Source organism: Pelecanus crispus, chromosome 3 (genome assembly GCF_030463565.1).
Source record: "Pelecanus crispus isolate bPelCri1 chromosome 3, bPelCri1.pri, whole genome shotgun sequence".
NCBI lineage: Eukaryota > Metazoa > Chordata > Aves > Pelecaniformes > Pelecanidae > Pelecanus > Pelecanus crispus.
This window is the reverse complement of record NC_134645.1, coordinates 85,221,360-85,239,295: the sequence shown is the minus strand read 5'-3', so window position 1 is coordinate 85,239,295 and position 17,936 is coordinate 85,221,360. Positions and strand designations below refer to the sequence as shown.

The 17,936-nt window shown below is 34.4% G+C and overlaps 1 protein-coding gene across 1 annotated transcript in view; it reads right to left on the bottom strand.

Moving 5' to 3' along the window:
* Positions 1-17,936, bottom strand: part of ASCC3 (activating signal cointegrator 1 complex subunit 3) — a 293,625-nt gene that overhangs the window by 49,254 nt on the left and 226,435 nt on the right. The window contains exons 30-34 of the mRNA XM_075708596.1: positions 17,763-17,905; positions 7,838-7,975; positions 7,616-7,736; positions 3,978-4,110; positions 1,267-1,392 (exon numbers count right to left, since the gene is read on the bottom strand). Of these exons, the coding sequence (XP_075564711.1) occupies positions 1,267-1,392; positions 3,978-4,110; positions 7,616-7,736; positions 7,838-7,975; positions 17,763-17,905 (661 nt within the window). The remainder of the gene's footprint in view (positions 1-1,266; positions 1,393-3,977; positions 4,111-7,615; positions 7,737-7,837; positions 7,976-17,762; positions 17,906-17,936) is intronic.

Genomic DNA, 17,936 nt, shown 5'->3' with positions numbered 1-17,936 from the left:
GTCTTAAAAACCTACCTACCACAGATACCACATGATCAAAGCTTGCCAAGGACAAATCAACAAAATCACCTTAACACAGAAATTCAAGAGCAAGACATTTTAAAATAACATTACTTATTCTTTATACTAAAAAAGAATAGTGTCTGCAGTGGCATAGTTTTTAACATTAGTTGTAGTATGGATCACATGTAAATTCCAAAGTCATACAACTAAACACAGCTTTACCTACATCAAACCTAGACAAAACCAGAATTTAGCTGTTTGTCACTCTCAAGGGAGAAATAGCTTCCACATAAATGTATTCATGTTGTCAGTTATGAAGTGAGAGAATTGAATGTGTTTTCTTTAGTTTACAATTCTAACAGTCTGAATTTTTTATTTCCTAAGAAGATTAGATGGAAATTCTGTTTTGTGGGAGATTCTCAGCATAGGGCTAGGTACAGAATTCAAAACTAATGAAGACAAAAAAAGAACTAAAGAAAATTATTTTCTCACCTGCAGGCTCCCACGAGTTCCCATAAAGAACCCAGATAAAAATTCAGCCAAATGTTACGGACGTTAACATGATTTAAGAAATACAACACTCTGGAGTACATTAAGAAATACTTAGTGCTATAAATGCCTAATTCTTTATTTGCCACATTATTTTGGTGGGTAAATGATCATGTGATAGGTAACATACCATTTACCCAAAACGACATTGTGGCAAATGCAGGCTGCATTGCTGGAACAGCTCAGAATCTGCATACCAGCTGGAGCTAGGCAGGATGATAACAATCATTGAAAATATTGCACACATGGTTTCACCAGGATACCCTAATGAAAGTAAACTTTATCACAGAGAAACAGCTGATAGCTATTCTCTCATTTATTAGGAAAATCCAGGTCTTAATAGATTTTCTATAGAAAACTGGGCAGAACATATCGATGTGGTAGCTAAAAAAAGTGTAACATTATAAATACAATACCTAAAGGAATGTGATAATCTGGAGTTTTATTTTAGGGATGCTGATGTAGCCCTCTCAATAAGGCTATTTTATAGTTGTCACTAAATTGTAAAGTTATCTGCCAAGAAATGCATTTATATTTAGAGAAAAAATTATTAAAAAAATGTGCACACAAGTTTTATTCCATGTGTGGGCCAGGGATGCTCCTACATTGGAGACTGCTACCTATTCTAGGCTCCAACAGCAGCGGAATCACCTTTGGATCAACTCTACCCTCAAGTTACCTTTAGATTAAATTGCATTTGTATTTTATACTCACGTTGGGTTCATTATAAGTCGACGGAAGAAATAAGTCCAGGTGATATAATCCATTGCATCCTGCTTAGAAGTAATAGTTCCAGCAGCAATTTCAGCATTCAAGTGGTCAGCCAGCACTTCTAACAAGCTGAAGAACAGAAAACAAGAGGACTTAGCTGACTTTACAATCACAAAGACAGGCAATATATTTTGTAGAGTTGTGCATTAAAAGGTTTATTACTTTTAATCTGAAAATATTATATATTTATCTTGCAGTAAAAGAGAAGAAGGGAAGAAGGGGGAATGTAATTGCAAGGTCAGTCATCTTCTTTACATGATAGTGGAATGAAGCTCAAATTATTTTTTGATTGGACCAAGAATGCACAAGTTTAAGTCATTCATGGAATGTATTCAGATGGAGCTACTCAGTGGTAACTTCTGAATACTGTGTGTTGTCCATATGATCATACTGGTTTAATCCAATAGAGAATCATATGGAAAGACAAACAGGAAATGAAACAGTGGCAATAGCTTAGCTAATACTTGACACATACTTGAGGGCTATTAAAATTACATCAAAACTGCTTCCCCCAGATTTTGCCTCATCTTCATCCAATGTAAAAGAAAAAAAAAAAAAAAAAAAAAGCAGCTACTTTTACCCAGAAAGATCTAAACTCATAAACACAGAAGAACAAAAGCAATCTAAAATGATTCTTACAAAGTAAAATACTGTTTAGTGTCATTAAATAGAACAAAGACCTCCATTAGGGTATCTAATGAGATCATGCCTGGCTAGAGTTCAATCAGGGAATGGCAAATATCCTTTAAGATCAACCTTGCATTATAATCCTTTTTCTTTTCCTACTGTTCTTTCCCTGTTGCTAAAAGTAAGGAATAATTTGGTATGAGTAGCTGTTTTACTGCTCTATACCACTGATCACACGCTTCTGAAGGTAAGAATTGCAGACGTTCTACCCAGACTGTCCAGCAGAAACGGGACAGATGATTCAATAGCTATTCCATAATAAAGAGGGCTTTCTCTTTTGCTTCTAATATGCCATATTTCAGACCCACGATCAGTGAGAGCACAAGGCCCATCATATGAGTTGTGTACTCAAGTCTTACAACTAAAACATAGACAATGGCTTTTAGAAAAAACTTTAATTAAAAAACTAAGTTTAATTTTACAAATTGGAAATACTACACAAAGCTGAGAAATCTGCTTTTGGTACAACAGATGGGAAAGCATTCTAAACCTAAAAACCCTCCAAAAAACCCCAAACAGTTTCTCTTTGAAGCTATTAAGCCTTTTCAAATACTTGATCATAAAAGAGACCAAGACAACTCTAAGTTAATCGGATCACCACCTACATAGAGATTGCTATTAATATGTGAATCTTCATCTGAAAATTTATCAAGTATTCTTTGTTTATAGTAAAAGATGGAATATATAAAACTGCAAAGTAAATATATACACACAAAATGAGCTACTAGAAACTTAGAATATTTATAGTATTCCAAACAGGAACAAGGTGTGATTAATACTGTTATATTGAAGATGTGGTTTCTTTATTTCGAAACGCCACTTACCAATGAATTGAGAGATTTCCTAGTTTATGCTAGTGCCATACAGTCTGGATAGATCATCAACATTTTAATTACACTGCTCTTTTGACGTATTAGCTATCATTTTAAAGAAGTTCCACTCCTAGCCTTTTGTGCTAAGTGAAATTTGTATGTTAAAAAAAAGTGTGGTTTCCTAAGGAAATGAAGCGCATGTCTCCACATTCTTGTTTTCAAAAATTATATGTCTGTCTGTGCACCACAGAAATTAACCTTCAAATACACCATCCCATTTCAACTACATTTCACAGGTGGATAGCACTCTCAAGCTGACCAGATAGAGGTCCCATTATCGCTTATGTTGAGGGATGAAATTTCCTTAGGAGAACAATACTGTGAATTCTTCATTACTGAGAAAAGCTTTCAGTAATGCTTATGCTTTATTAGATGTCTGAGAATTCCTCCATGAAACATGCATCTATAGGAGACCAATGTAACTAGTTCTGCTTCTCATTGAACAACTAAATATATTATAAATATCAAAATCAAGGCACGAGTTACATTATGCTGGACAGCAAACTTCGTATCAACTAAGTTCAGAGAGGCTGCACAAAGGTGGTGTTTCTACATTTCTGATAAAAATATTGCAATTTTGAAGTGAAAGATGTGTTGAAAGTCTATTAGTAATAGTTTACAGCATGCAGATTTCTTTTTGAACTTGTGAGATCTTGAAGAATGTGATATCTATAATGGTACGAATATTCTAGGTAAAAAGTGCTAGAAACTCACCTTTTTTTTTTCCTATTAAGAATTTGTCACAGATTTCAGAGAGGGTTCTGAGGATCATGCATAGCTGTCCTATACACCGGCCTTATAGAACAGTTTGTGCTCTCATTCAAATGACTGAGACAACACTCAGAAGCAGAGAAGCATTTGCAGTGTTACCTGGGAACGGACTAAAGAGCTCAACAGTGCTTCAAAACTCATGGAAGAAAGGATTTTTCTGCCTAAAGATGGGTAATATTTATTGGAAAATTATTTTCCTCTAGGACCCCAATATTTAGGAGATATTTGGCACAGGAATTTTCTTTCATTTTTCTCTATCCCTCATTTGTAGTATGGGGGGGATTTTTAGAGATTGATCAGCTTTTCTGATTGCTTTATCTTTACCTTGATTCCACTGGGAAAGGTTCATAAAGGAATTTTTTGTAGAAGTCTTTCTTAATATCATGAACTAGAATTACAGCTTTTCCTTGGTCATCAAACTGTGGTCTCCCAGCACGTCCCATCATCTGAAGTACATCTGCCAAAGAGACAATAATGTATAACACAAATGTATTTATCTGAATGTATAAATAAATGTATTTACATCTGTATAATGTGCAATACAGGATTTTTGGATTTCTTTGGCCTCGTATGCCCTATTGGTTTTGACACATCTATTTTTTTTTCCATCTCACATAAATTTACGATGAACTTCTTTCCGCCAGAGACTATCTTCCTGCATACTTGAAGACCACCCACTGCATTAGAATCCAAGCTTACATCTAATACAAATTTCCTCTACTCTCCTTCCATTCCACATCCATCCCTTGTTTGATCATATGCCATTAAAGATGATAAGAGAACTCATGAAGCCTACAATGGCAACTCTCTATTATTTCCTAATTTTCAAGTATTTAACTTCACAATAATAAAAGTTCCTTGTATAAGCTTTTCTGCTATATATGATTTCCTAGGGTTTGAATATTTTAGAGGAAAAAAGGTAAAGGCAAATTCTAATTTCTGATAGTTATGATCTTTACCACTCAAACTTCAGGACAAGTTGTATTAGTTAGTAGCACTGGAGTAGAGATGGTTTCATGTCCCATGTTGTCCCTGTATCAGATCATGATTTATAAATTTAAAAGCAGGTACAGTTAAAGCTTACCTCTACTACTCTGCCTACACACCATCGCTTGCAAATACTAGTTAATGATTTGTATAAACACTGAAAATACTAGTTCATACAAAACATGCTCAACTTGCTACCTGGCCACCAAGATAAGTATGCTTATCATCTGTTTGCTTGCGTCTTCTCATAATCTGAGAATTGCATCTGCATAGGTTGTTTTGCATCTCACTCAATAGAGCTCTGATTCCTTTTTGGTGCCTCCAACTGCTATTTAACTTTGAAGAAAGGATGAAAAGCAATTAATGAGTAAGTTTTACATCTTTATTTTAAAACTCTTTATGTTTTGTGTATTCTCTGTGAGCTCTATCATACCTGCACAACACGTGGCTTGCAGTACCTGGCATTTTGAAAAGTGATTTCTTTGGCTTCAGAATCAATAAGCTTTTGGCCCAATGGTCAGTTGGGGAAGGAAAAGACAGAGGGTACAGAGTGGCATACAGCAATGGACAATGATAGGAGAAACAGCCCAATGATGATAAATGGTTTTTAGTAACACATTTTCACTTACGTACCTACGAGCTATATAGACAGCAATGTTTTTTATCAGTTTATCCCTTTGTTAATTTAGGATTGACGTGAAAATGTAAAATGAAACTAGTTTGAAAATGATGTTTCTGAATAGGTATGTGCACGAGTGAGATGAAACAACAACTTGCTATTCTAATGTAGTGAATTAAATTGTTCATAATACCATATAGGAAATGGAATTACCAAAAAGCGGCAGGAAACGATTTTTGCCAATATCCACTATGTAATTATCCCAAACTAGTATTTTCTTTACTGACTATATGTTGCTTGGCTGCTTTTAATCACTGGACTAAACTCCTGAAATGTTAGATATGATCCAACTGGCTGACTAAATGTCTGGTACCAGAGGAAAAAACCCTCCCTAGAACCTCTGACTTCACTCAAAGAAGCATTTTTACTTATTTTGAAATTACTGAACACTCCAGAATGATTCATTCTGCCCTCAGCTGCTTCCTTGGAGCTAAATGCATCCCCGATACAGAAAGGTAACTTCAGCAGGGAGAAACCAAGTTACACCATGATGGAACAGTGAAGGCATAACTTGAGGGCAGCATTAAAGACAGTCTTGTGAAATTTTGGAAGTATTTCAGAAAGAAACTCATTACATTTTCATTTTATTGCTGCTGCAAAACTGTACTACCTATCCACAGAACTTCCAGATGCACAAATATTCTCTAGAAAGTTAAAAATAAAAATGCTCTAAGCAAACCACACCACATGTTTCTTCATAAAGTAAGGAATCTGCATTTTCTATTGCAGTGCAGACAACAAAATCTAAGTGCTTCCACCACAGATGGTGGTATTCCTGTCTGTCTCCCCCCCCCCTCCCCACCCCCACCCCAAGTCTTACTGAAAATTCAAGAATTAAACAACCCCTAATGTCCAAGTCACCTGAATTCAAAAAGGCAATAAAGAGTGAAAGTATAAGCATTCCCTAAAGCCTTTGTGAGGACTTGTACAACAGATTTCTAGACCAGCATAGTAAGTCTTCAATACTTATCGAGTTTCTGATTTCTTTTGAATATATTATTTTCTCTATTACTTCTCTCTGACAGTCCCACAGATGCAACATAAGATTTAAAACTTTAGTTGATTTCTTTCCTCATCACTTTTTCTCATCCAGTAATAAAGTCAGTTGTCACTATTCTTCCAGACGGTACGACCGAGATACTACTACTCTGCAGAGACTGTTTGTACTACGTTTACATCAGCCTAAGTCTTGTCACAAAATGCAAGTGTGCGTGGCTAAGCTCCCAGGTCATACCAGAATCTTTGAACAAGAGAGTTGGTCTGGAAATTGATCCCAAGTTTCCTGCAGAGCACTAACCACTAAATTAAGCTCTATGATGGATTACTTGGAGAAGTAACCCCTGTAGTATTTTCAGTTTGAGCTTTTTTTCATTAGTAAGCTTCTGTTGCTGAAAAGATAGGGTGTGGTTAAAAAGATGCAAGCTCTCTATTTACATTACAAATAAGATTTAGATTGTCCTGAGGTGCGCACATCTCTGGCATAGTATAGCATTATTTAATGTTAAAGTTTCTCTTGCAAAAAGAGAAAGGGAAAACAGAACAGGAAACCTGGAATAAATTTAGCTTGTCCTCATTCTTCAAGCTTAGTACCATCCAGACAAATATTCTCCCTGTCTGAACTCTGAAAGAAGTTCTTCCATGGTTCACTTTCTTAAGCTTGTTGAAAACACTGCAGAACAGTTTATGAAAAGTGGAGTTTACTGGAGCCAGAAAGCAATAAAAGTCTATATCAAACCAGAAATTAAAATATTTAATTTAGCTGCTTATTTTTGAAGTATCACTTACATCACTGAAGATACTAGGCTAGTTAAGGTTTTTAGTTTACTGTCAAGTGACTACATATAAATTTTATGTTCTTGTACATGTGTGATTCAACTGTTGCATTTCAAACCATGGCTAAGTTTACTGTTAGAAATCTGTTTCTATTTAAAAAAGGTTTCAAAAATGAAAAAAAAAATTATAGGATGCATGAAAACATCCTTTTATACAATTAACTAGGTAGCCAAATATGACTTTATATTGTCCCTTTAATTGTTTAATGTCTATTTTGGATGATACACATTAAAGGAATTTAGCATGAAAAAAAGATTTGCAAAATGGAAACATTTTCATTATTACATAAAATGTTAAGAGTTCTCTTACAACTTGCATTAAACAAAGAAACCCTTTCCTCAGCACTCCTAGTCTCTACCTAAATTAGGTATTTTCTGTGATCAGTAACTAAATAATTCAGATCATTTGCATATGCTTGAAATACATTTCAGCATATGAGCATTTCCATAATTTATGTGAGTACCTGTAATGGGATAATCCACGTACCGCCTTGTTTTTCCATCATAGTATTCTGTTCCTTTAACAATTACTAAATGAGCTGGAAAATTTACACCCCAAGCTAATGTGCTTGTGGCAATAAGAACCTAAAACAGAAAGAAAGATTAATGAGGTATATGTAACAAAAAGCCAACTTTTAAAATTCCATGTAAAACTCATTAGAGCAGGATTCAAAGAACAAATGTACCTGGATTTTGCAGTTCACAAACAATTCTTCCACAGTTTTCCTGTCTCTTTCATGCAGACCTGCATGGTGCATGCCTATTCCAAAAGCAAGTGTCAGCTTCAGATTTGAATCTCTAACTGTCACTATAATGTCATTCATCTGTAACAGAAAGAATAGTTGCATGTTTTAAAACAGATTACTCAGAAATTTTAAACTTTTAGTGTTATTATCTTTTTTTTTAATAGCAAGGACAATTTGCTCAATTCTGTTTATACAAACAGGAAAACACAGTCTTCAGTCTCTGAACACTTGGGTTTCAGTCTAGAAAAAAAATACTATATTAATGATGGGGGAACACAAAATGCACATGACTTTATTGACACACTAAGAAGCACAGGTAAGGAAATGAAAATGCTGAAAATATCTTGACAGGTTTGGCAAATGCTGTGCATTCTGCTCTGTGTTTGCTTAATGCAAGCTCTAGTATCAAAGGGGTTAGAACTGGTATAAAAACATAACAAATCCCTGCAACCAGTAACATAAAAACAGTCATGAAAAATAAATTTGGCTCTCTCTAATGCCTACGAAAAGACAGACATGGTTCTTCAGTTTGATAATTCTGCAGTTATTATTACTCAAAAAAGTTTCCTATTCACATGCTGAAATGCAATTTAATTTGAAATTTTTTTGGGTGAGTTTGTAATTTATAGAGTCAAACCCTGTAGTGAAACCCGACATACAATAAGTGTCTTCATTTAGAACTTTTAGAAGTCCAGATAAAAAGCTATTTTTTATTACTATTACTATTTTTTTCAAATCTCATGTCAATGACTACTTGGAATAATTTTAACTACTATCATTTTAACTATATTTCTTGCCTATGTTTTCAAGTAGTCAGTTCCCTAATAAGCTCATTTATTCTTGCAAGACAACCTCTGTGAAAAGCCGCTCACTAATAACGAACAACAGCTTTATAACTTGTCTTTTTTAGTGATTTTACCCCTCAGTATTCCTTCTGTTTTATTTCTAAGGCCATTTATTGTTTTATGTGATTTTAATATAATTATAGACAGGAACTTTCAAACCTCATCTCTTATTAGTGGTTTCCTGGTGCCACCAGCAGTGGCATGATGATATTGCATACTTATGGGCAGCATCATTCACGGTTAACCTAGGAGGTATAGCCAAGCTTAGAGAAAAGATAGTAGTGCAGAACAAACTACTCAGGGTAACTGAAGAATTTGGACTGAGTATTCAGTCTCACCTTGGACTTCTTATCTCAAAGTACTGAGATATGATACCTGCATGACTGCAGTGATATCTTAATTTCCAGTTAGGACTCTGAGGTGTTGCACTTCCGATGTTCAGAATTGTAAACTTCTCTAAATGTTTCCTGGGTTTTATAATCCTCAGACCTTAATGGTAATAAAATTATTCACATCTCTAAATCCAAGTAACATATGTCACTACTATTATCAAAAAAATCCTTAAGAGGTACAAAAAAGCCAGAAAATACTGTAGTCCATATTCAGGATTTGAAACAAACAAACAAACAATATAGATTTTGTAAATCAATCAATTTTGTCAGGAAGAGCAAATTACAAAGCATTTTAAAACGTCTGTTTGCTGAAGTAGTATTGACTAACAGAACCAGAACTGATGGAAATAACAGAGAACCCAATTAAAAAAAAAAAAAATTGTTCAAGGTTTGGCTTGGTCCAATCAATTTGATATGTCAATGGAAGCTCCTAAACTTTATTTTTGCTCACAACGCAGTTGCCTGGATGTTCCTGAGTGTTTCCTATATTATAAGACATGGAAGGTTTGTTGTATAAACTGAGCTGGCATGTATAAAAGAAAAGGATGCTTACAGAAGAAAAGAGTGAAAGGGACTATAAAACACTGAAAGGAAAGGAAGCAGAATTGAGAAGTGAAGAGGGGATAAGTCTATTTAGGAAAGGGAAACAAGAAGAGGGGTAGATAAGTAGAAGAGCATAAAGAACTGAATGAAAGGAGGATATGTTCAAGGATAAAGTTTATCTATCTAGATACAATCAGCAAACCTTTGATTTCTCTAGTCACCATGTAGACATGTGACTGCAGTGTAGACAACATGAATTATGACCCATCTTAAAGATTTTTTCTTCTAAGAGAAAAAATAGCTTGATAAAATGAGAACCTGTATACTGCTTTCTCTACAATTATGACCATCAACATACATTGCTAAATATATTTTCAAACCTATTAATACTTTTTTTGTTTCATGAAGTGGTACAGTTATATGTATACATTTGAGAGGGCATTAAGATGAAAAAGTAGAAAACAGCACTGCTAAATGTCAGAAAAATAAATGAAAAAATTAATGCCTTTACATTTTACTCAATTTCTGCATTCAAAAATTGACAAAAGATATTATACTGCTGAATTAATTTTTCTCCTCTCCACCAAGAATCATCACTTTATGATTGTTACGTCTTTAATGTAAGGGAACAACACAGTTCTATTGACGTTAATTTCATTAGTCACGTGAGCAGAATTTGGTATTGGGAAAATAATGAATCTAAACTCCCTTTTCCTCTAGAAGAGTACAGGGATCAAATTAGCTGATTTAAATTAGTCTATAGCTATTAGACTGCTCCTTCAGCACATGCAGTTTTATAATCTTAGTTATTTTCAGTACAGAACCTGAGCTAAACCTTTTTGCCATGTAGTTGCTAGCATAAAACATCCTAAATTCACACTGCTGGGAATTTATTCAAAGATGTTCTTCTTGCTTTTACAATCAGTGGTGGTTATTTTTTTTTCCCTCTGACTTGTATTACAGCGGTGGCCTGTGGTGCTGTTAGTCATACCTGCAAAGCAGTGTAATTTACCACAGGAAAACTAAAGAACCCTTAGCAGGAGAGCTGGCGCATGTACTGCTATCCTGTCATTTTAGCAGCAGGGAATCCTAGTCATTTTTAGCTGACCCCTTACTTTCACATAAATCAATGCAATAAACACAACTATTTTACCCATAGGCACAATCCAAGGCTTAAAATTCTCATGACAATTTATTTAAAAATATAACTCTCTTATGTCAGTGCAGTGTAAGAATACTATCACTTTCTATTAAGAAATAATGGCGCAATTAATAGGTTCATTAACCAGAAACAGACACAGCATTGTGACTATAAAACAAATCTAACATTTCTGGATTGTTATAACTTCATTATTATTTATCTTTCTGAAAAAAACCGTAATGTTAACTCATAAAAGGGTAAAGAAAATACATTTTATCTTAAGAACAGAAAAAGTATATTAAAAATAATATAAGGAAATATACATGGTACTGATATTAAAAAACCTGTACAACACCGATGCAGAAAACTTAATGCAAGGAAGGATTTTTCCCCAGACTCCAGGATTGGGAGGATTGGGCCCATACGGAAAAGGTTTTGCTATCCTTCACAGATTTTTTGACAAACAAATAAAAATACCTCCTGTGCTTTCCTAACATCAGGTTGATCAGGAATCCACCTTTTAATAAAAAAAACTTTGAAAACCAATTTGGGATTCTAGTAGCATTACAAAACATTTATTATAAAAAATAAAGTTTATTTCTAATCTCTGAACAAGCTAGATTTTTCTCAAACTAGTAAGTAGTCATTTTCTTTGTTCCAGCACATATGTAAACTGTTGAACCATTTACTTTAAGCTAATAGAACTTTTTTATATTTTAAATTTATTATACTTAAAAAGCTTTTGTAGAAAGATAGGATTCCATTTAAGTAGATACATTACCCTGTGCCTGAAATACATTCCAGTCAGAGTATAATTCAGCAAGTTGATGACAATGCTGGCTCCAAAAGAAAGGAGGAGACCAGATTGGACAAGAATGAGCTAACAGATTGTGCAGCCCAATTCTGTCCCTTTGAGTGTGATATATTGTTTCAAGATGCTAAAAACCCATACTTTCTCAAAGCATATCTGTTGTGCTGGTTTTCCCATTTTCACAGAATCCTCATTATTAGTACTCTGTACTCTTTTCAAAGCACGTCAGACTCAGACCATATGCCACTGAATAATGCTTATCAATTGTCTAAAATGCCCAATAGAAGAAAGATGTGCCAAACAAAAGAATCGTGAAAGTTATGAAGTCTTTTACAAAAATAATTACATATTTCACATCTGCTACAGATGTTAAGTGAAATAAAAACATCTCCTTGTTATAACTAAATGTTAATTTTTTATGACACACTTTTGTGTCATAAAAACAACATCTTGTAGAAGGAAGTTGAACTTCTATAATGAGTGAAACACTTAGAAATCATTCTTGGGTACCCTCCTGATCTTTACAGGCAGAAAAAAAAGTCATCTTATAAAATTATTTTTGATGAAGAGTTGTCATCCTCATACTCCAGAACTCTCCCATACAAACAAGATGCCTAAACCACCTAAAATAAAATTAGTCAAGAAACATTTTAAAATATGGTTTAAACAGTTGAGATATATTATAAAAACATATATATTTAACACTAAAAATCTCATCTAGAAGACGGCAATATACCTATTCATGACACAGACCAGATTCTTCTATCCCTGTTTTATAGCACAGCATTACCTCAGAACAATAACATGGAGATAATAGGTTATTTGATTTAAAGGTTAGAGAAGGAAAAGTCATCTTTTGCCTTTCCAACAATTCTTGGGATTTTTTTTTGTTTTTGTTTTTTAGCAATGCAAAACAGAACTATATGTTAAAATTTAATTCACTTTCATGCATATGTCTATGCATATTTCCCCATTGTGTATGAACACATATACAAATCCATAATTAGCTCACACATGTTTATACACTCACATCTCTAAAATCACAAAATCAGTATGGGCCCGATTCTTCTGCAGTCAGTGAATGCCCTTCATCCAAGTGCCCTTGAATTCAGTAGAAGCTGGCTATTGCCTGGTATGGATGCTATTGAATATTACAGTAGGTATGTTTGTGCTAAAGGATTTTAGTTATTTCTAGAGGTTTCATAAAGAACAGTCTTAACAAGATGCAGATGGTAAAATGATGCACAAAGCAGAATGCAAAAATCATTGTGGTTAAAGTTAAAACTGTGTACATGGGTACATTTCTTCTAAGTCCTTGCACTGTAAATATAAAAAAAAAAAAATCCAAGTATCTGGCCAGGGAATAAATGTCTTTTTAAAAAAAAAAACCAACACCCAAACACAAAAACACCACGAAAACACCCTGCTTGTTTGCTGGCAAGGACTGCATTCTAACTTCAAAAAATAAACAATAAATACTACTTTGTACTTTTGTTTTAGGTTAAAACCAAAAGGCAGTAAAAACATTAGAGAAAAATAAATAAACTGAAAACTTGATTCTAATAAATTATGTTGTAAAAAGATTGCAACATCGGCTGCCACCACAGATGTAGATGAAATTTCTGAAAGAGAAGAACTTGTTCCGCTTTAGTCAGCTCCTAATGTAGAACAGTATAACTGATCTTACCCAAGCTTACCACCACAAACTGGTGGCACTGTCTGTTTCCAAAAGGATAATCTGAGCTGTTGTCCTTTTTAACAAGATAAGTAATGGGTCACAAGCTTGAACATGACAGTGTTGGCTGACACCTCCAAATTAGAATTTTAGCTAGAAAGTTTATATTTAAAAATCATCTCATGATTATACAAAAAAGCAGGTCAAGCATAAGGTTTTCTTTTTTCATTGGCACACTGGCATCAATGAGCAACAAAAAGAAAGAATGACTCAATTTACAGGGGCAGCCTCCTCTTTGAGATTCACTGCCTATTCACATTTCTGTCATGATGCACCTGTGCCTCCTAACTAGGACGATCTTTAGAGAGTTATGTCTACTGAAGAGTCCTTGCAACTACTGCAAATGGAAAGTATGGCAGCTTCAGCTGCTTCTTCACTCTTTGGTGAAAAATAAACTCTGTGTTGGGACTGCAAATCCTAAGACGGATAGAGAGCTCATTTTGGAGTGTGTAGGGACAATGCACCTTACAGAAAAAGAAAAAAAAAAAAAACACCTCTAAGGCTCTAGAATAGGTAACTATTCTTTCTTCTTCAAGAGACTGCCCACTCATACTCTACTTTGGGCAAACCGTGGCAGTCCTGCTTAAATCCTGAAGAACTTCTGCATGTGCTATGCATAGCAATTGGTAAATGTAGGGATGAGCTTTGAAGTATCAGCTACAAACCTACCTCAGTAAGTAGGGTACTTCAACATCACTGGAGGCTTCCTTGACTGGACTAAATTAGACGTGGGGTATTTGAGTGGACATTTCTTCATAAAAAGCATGCACATATCCTGAAACTTAGTTGGACAGAATCTATTAAACAGACCAACTATTGTTGTGCAACAACAGGTCCAGTAGAACTGGAAAACTTACCAGTACTAGAAACAGCAATTTTCATCAAGTACAATTCAGTCTTACAAAGACTGACTGCTGTCCTAACTTTCTGAATACCTTTCAACTTTCTGAATACTATAGCAACATGGGTATGAGTAGGAAACTGTCCATCAGACATGAAATTCAAGGAAAGCATCCAGGAAAAATCACCTCCAAAACCAAATAGAGCTGCCTGTAATATATATTTTCAGTAGATGGATGTAGAACAAAATTCCTTCTTGACTATAATTCAGTTGCACCTGTTAGACTACTGACTGAGGGAAAGAACATCTTGTATGATTCCTCCGTGATCCAGGTATGCTGTTGCCTACTTTGGTGGCAACAGTTGCAAAGGGTTGCTTCTGTACGTCATTTATACATACAAATATGTATTCCAGAAGCTTTATACAAGTTCATGCCCTTTGAAATATAACTGACTGAAATGTTTTCTGAATTTGATACTTGGAGTTCAGTGGCACAGATGAGGGTGGATTTTCCTGTTATCTGAGAGTATTGGTGAAGAGAAGTAGCCTGGAGCTTTGTGAATGGAATCCTTCACATGCTGTAAATGAGAGCTTGGTTTGGCACTACCACTACAGGGAGAATCTCTACAGAGAACATGAGGGAAGCTAAGATGATGGCATAGCTGATAAACAGGTACCAAAGATCCAGTGTTGGTCTCTCCCCAACTCCAATCCCTCCCCCACAATGCCTGAGCCTCTCTGTTACCCTCACAGAAAAGCTGCCATGCAAAGTAACACAGAAAAATCACATTTAAAGGCTGTAAGAATCTGTGTCTACCTCAGTATCAGTCTTCCAGATGTTATTATGGATGGCATTGTTTACAGTGTTTTAAGAAGCCTTACGAAATCTACCCACTAGGAAGCTAACATAAACATAGACTAACATTTGGCCATCATGTAGCAAAACCTATTACACCATTAAACAAAGCTAACCAATGAGTTCTCAAAGGAATCTTATGTCAGCCAAAATTGATGTCATACAAATAAGGCTGAATGAAGAAAAATGCCAAGGCCTGTTGTAAAGCTTGTAAACTTTGTATACACCCATTTATGAAAAATCTCTTATATCTCAACATACTTCACAATTAACAATTACAAATACTTTGAAAATAAAGTAATTTGTCTGTAAGTTCCCCTAAAGGAACACTGGTTGGCAAAAAACAAATGTGAAAAACTGACAGGCAACAAAAAATGTTGTCTAAAGGCAACAACAATTTATTTCTTCTAACTGGTCCATTTTTATCCCATATGAAATAGAGAAACACTTGAGATACTTGGGCAAGCGTTCAAGGTAGGGAATACCTACTATAAAGTAGTGAATACCTACTATAAAGTAAGTATTCACTAGTTCTACTTTTAAAACCTAAAAATGCTATAGCAATACAGAGAGAATTTTGTCTACTTCACATAGTCCAAGCTTGACTTTATTATAACTTGAAGTTAGAATTTTTAAATTAAAAAAAAAAATTATGGATAAAGAATTAAGCAGTACATACACTACATATGTAGCACTACTATAGCTTTGTCCTTTGCTACAATGTCAAATGAAACTCGGGGTAATCATGCTCATTTAAAACACAAAACTACAAACTAGTCCCATAATTACCTAAAGAAATGTCCATTTGAAATTGTGGGTACTTCAAACACAACTGTGTTCTGCATTATAGTAGTAAGACATAAAAACTTAGGGCTTAATCCTCAGTCTTTTATATTTACATAATCAGAACTGAATAACTTGGTAGGTATCTTATGCTCCAAAATTCAGCTTATTTATTCAAATACAAATCACATGCAGGTGTCATTGAACTAATAAATGCAAAATCTGCTTGTCCTTGTTGGCTTCTCTTTCAAAACCAGTATATTCTGAAACATATGAAATTCAAAAACGCCTAACAGAAAACCCTTTTCCAGCAAGTGAAGAAGCTTTGGTTACAGTTCTTTTCAGGATAGTAGTGGCTCACAGGACATGAGGAAGGTATTCATATTAATGCAAGTCATTTAGGGCAAGCTGCATATTGCATATTCTAATTGTAGGTGAGACTACTACAGTAAACTAGCACAAAGTACTACTCTACTACACACTAATAATTTTGATATGAAATGTTTCTGTTATGCTCAAGAAAACATTAAATAGAGCTTATATAGTTAGAAAAGCAGCATCAAATTGAGACATGCTTTTAGTACTAGTAGTTTATCAGCCAAGACATCCATTTTCTCTTTTAAAATCCATCCAAAACCAGATGTTATACTTTATCTCAGAAAAATCACACTTTATTTTTTGAAAAGAGCAAACAAAATCAAATTATCTCATCTAGAAACCTATACTTTTTTGGCATATAATTTTTGGTATACAATTGTATAACTATTCATACAACTGCTGATATATAAATATTTATACAATATTCAGTTTGGACCTTGTATTTATGAGTCACACGTTTTGCTGTGTTTTGGCCCTATATGATCACAGAAATTCCCATGCAGAGGGTCTGCAACCATTAGAGAAAGCTAACTGCCAAAATCTAGGAAATCTGAATAGCAACCAAAAAAATTGTTTTGAAGCAATGATATACTATAATCAGGACCATTAGTCCAGAAGGAAATAAATAATTCCGTATTCAGAGCAGGTGCAGAACTGAGTGCAGTAAATAAAATCAAGTACACATTTTGAAGAATGCAGACAAAACAGAATATTGAATGGTTGTTTATTATTTGACCATCATTCATGTTTTGCAATAAATGAAAGATGGATTTTTTTTTAGAAACAATACAAGAAAATGTAATTAAAGATTATATTGCTTGAAAAAGAACAAAAAATTAAACGTTTACTCCAGCATTGCTTAATGAGTATTTGACTTTGTAATCTTTATGTTCTTATAATAGATATTGGCAGAAGCTACGTTATTTTTTTTTATAACATTGATTTATTTAATTGATATGCAAGACTGCACCATTCCTAAACCGTTGGTTCTGCAGTATCTCTCTCTCTCTATGTAAGTATGAATATAGATGGATAGACACATGTATGTACATATGTACACACAGATACATATGAATATATATAACCCTCTACACACAGAGTTATCTTATGAGAAGGATAATTTTGCTCCTAAAACACTGAAAGAGATTTGGTTTAAATTCTAGCTCAACATCTATATGTCACAGATTTCCAGCTGTAAACTTTGGAGAACACTAGTCCTCTTTCTTTTATTCTTTGCCTTACCTTTGTATCAAAGACTTGTATCATGTGACGTATGTTGTCTGTGACAATGGAACTAGCATTAATAATACATATGCAGGAAAAACAAAGATAAAAGAGTTTGTGTTCTAAAGTTCAGATCTTGCAAAGATGCTTATATAGTCTTAACGCTGATACTAGTTTTAATACATATTGAAAGTTAGCGTATGCATAGCTGTTTCAAGATCTACCCTCAAATAACTCTTTTGTTTTAGATGTATTTTCAAACAAATATCAATAAAATAGAAGCAAAGCACAAATAATGCAGGTAAAATGATTCTACCTCTCTTTCATCCATCTTCAGCCATTGCTTGGGATCATCCTCAGTGGCTAGGAAAGCTATCAGATCTAAGGCAGTAAGCCTTGTCTGACGTCTGGATGACACAAAAATAAGAACAGGCTTGGCTGGAGAATGACTCCGAATTGCTGTTGAGGAAAACAGAACTTGAGAATTAGG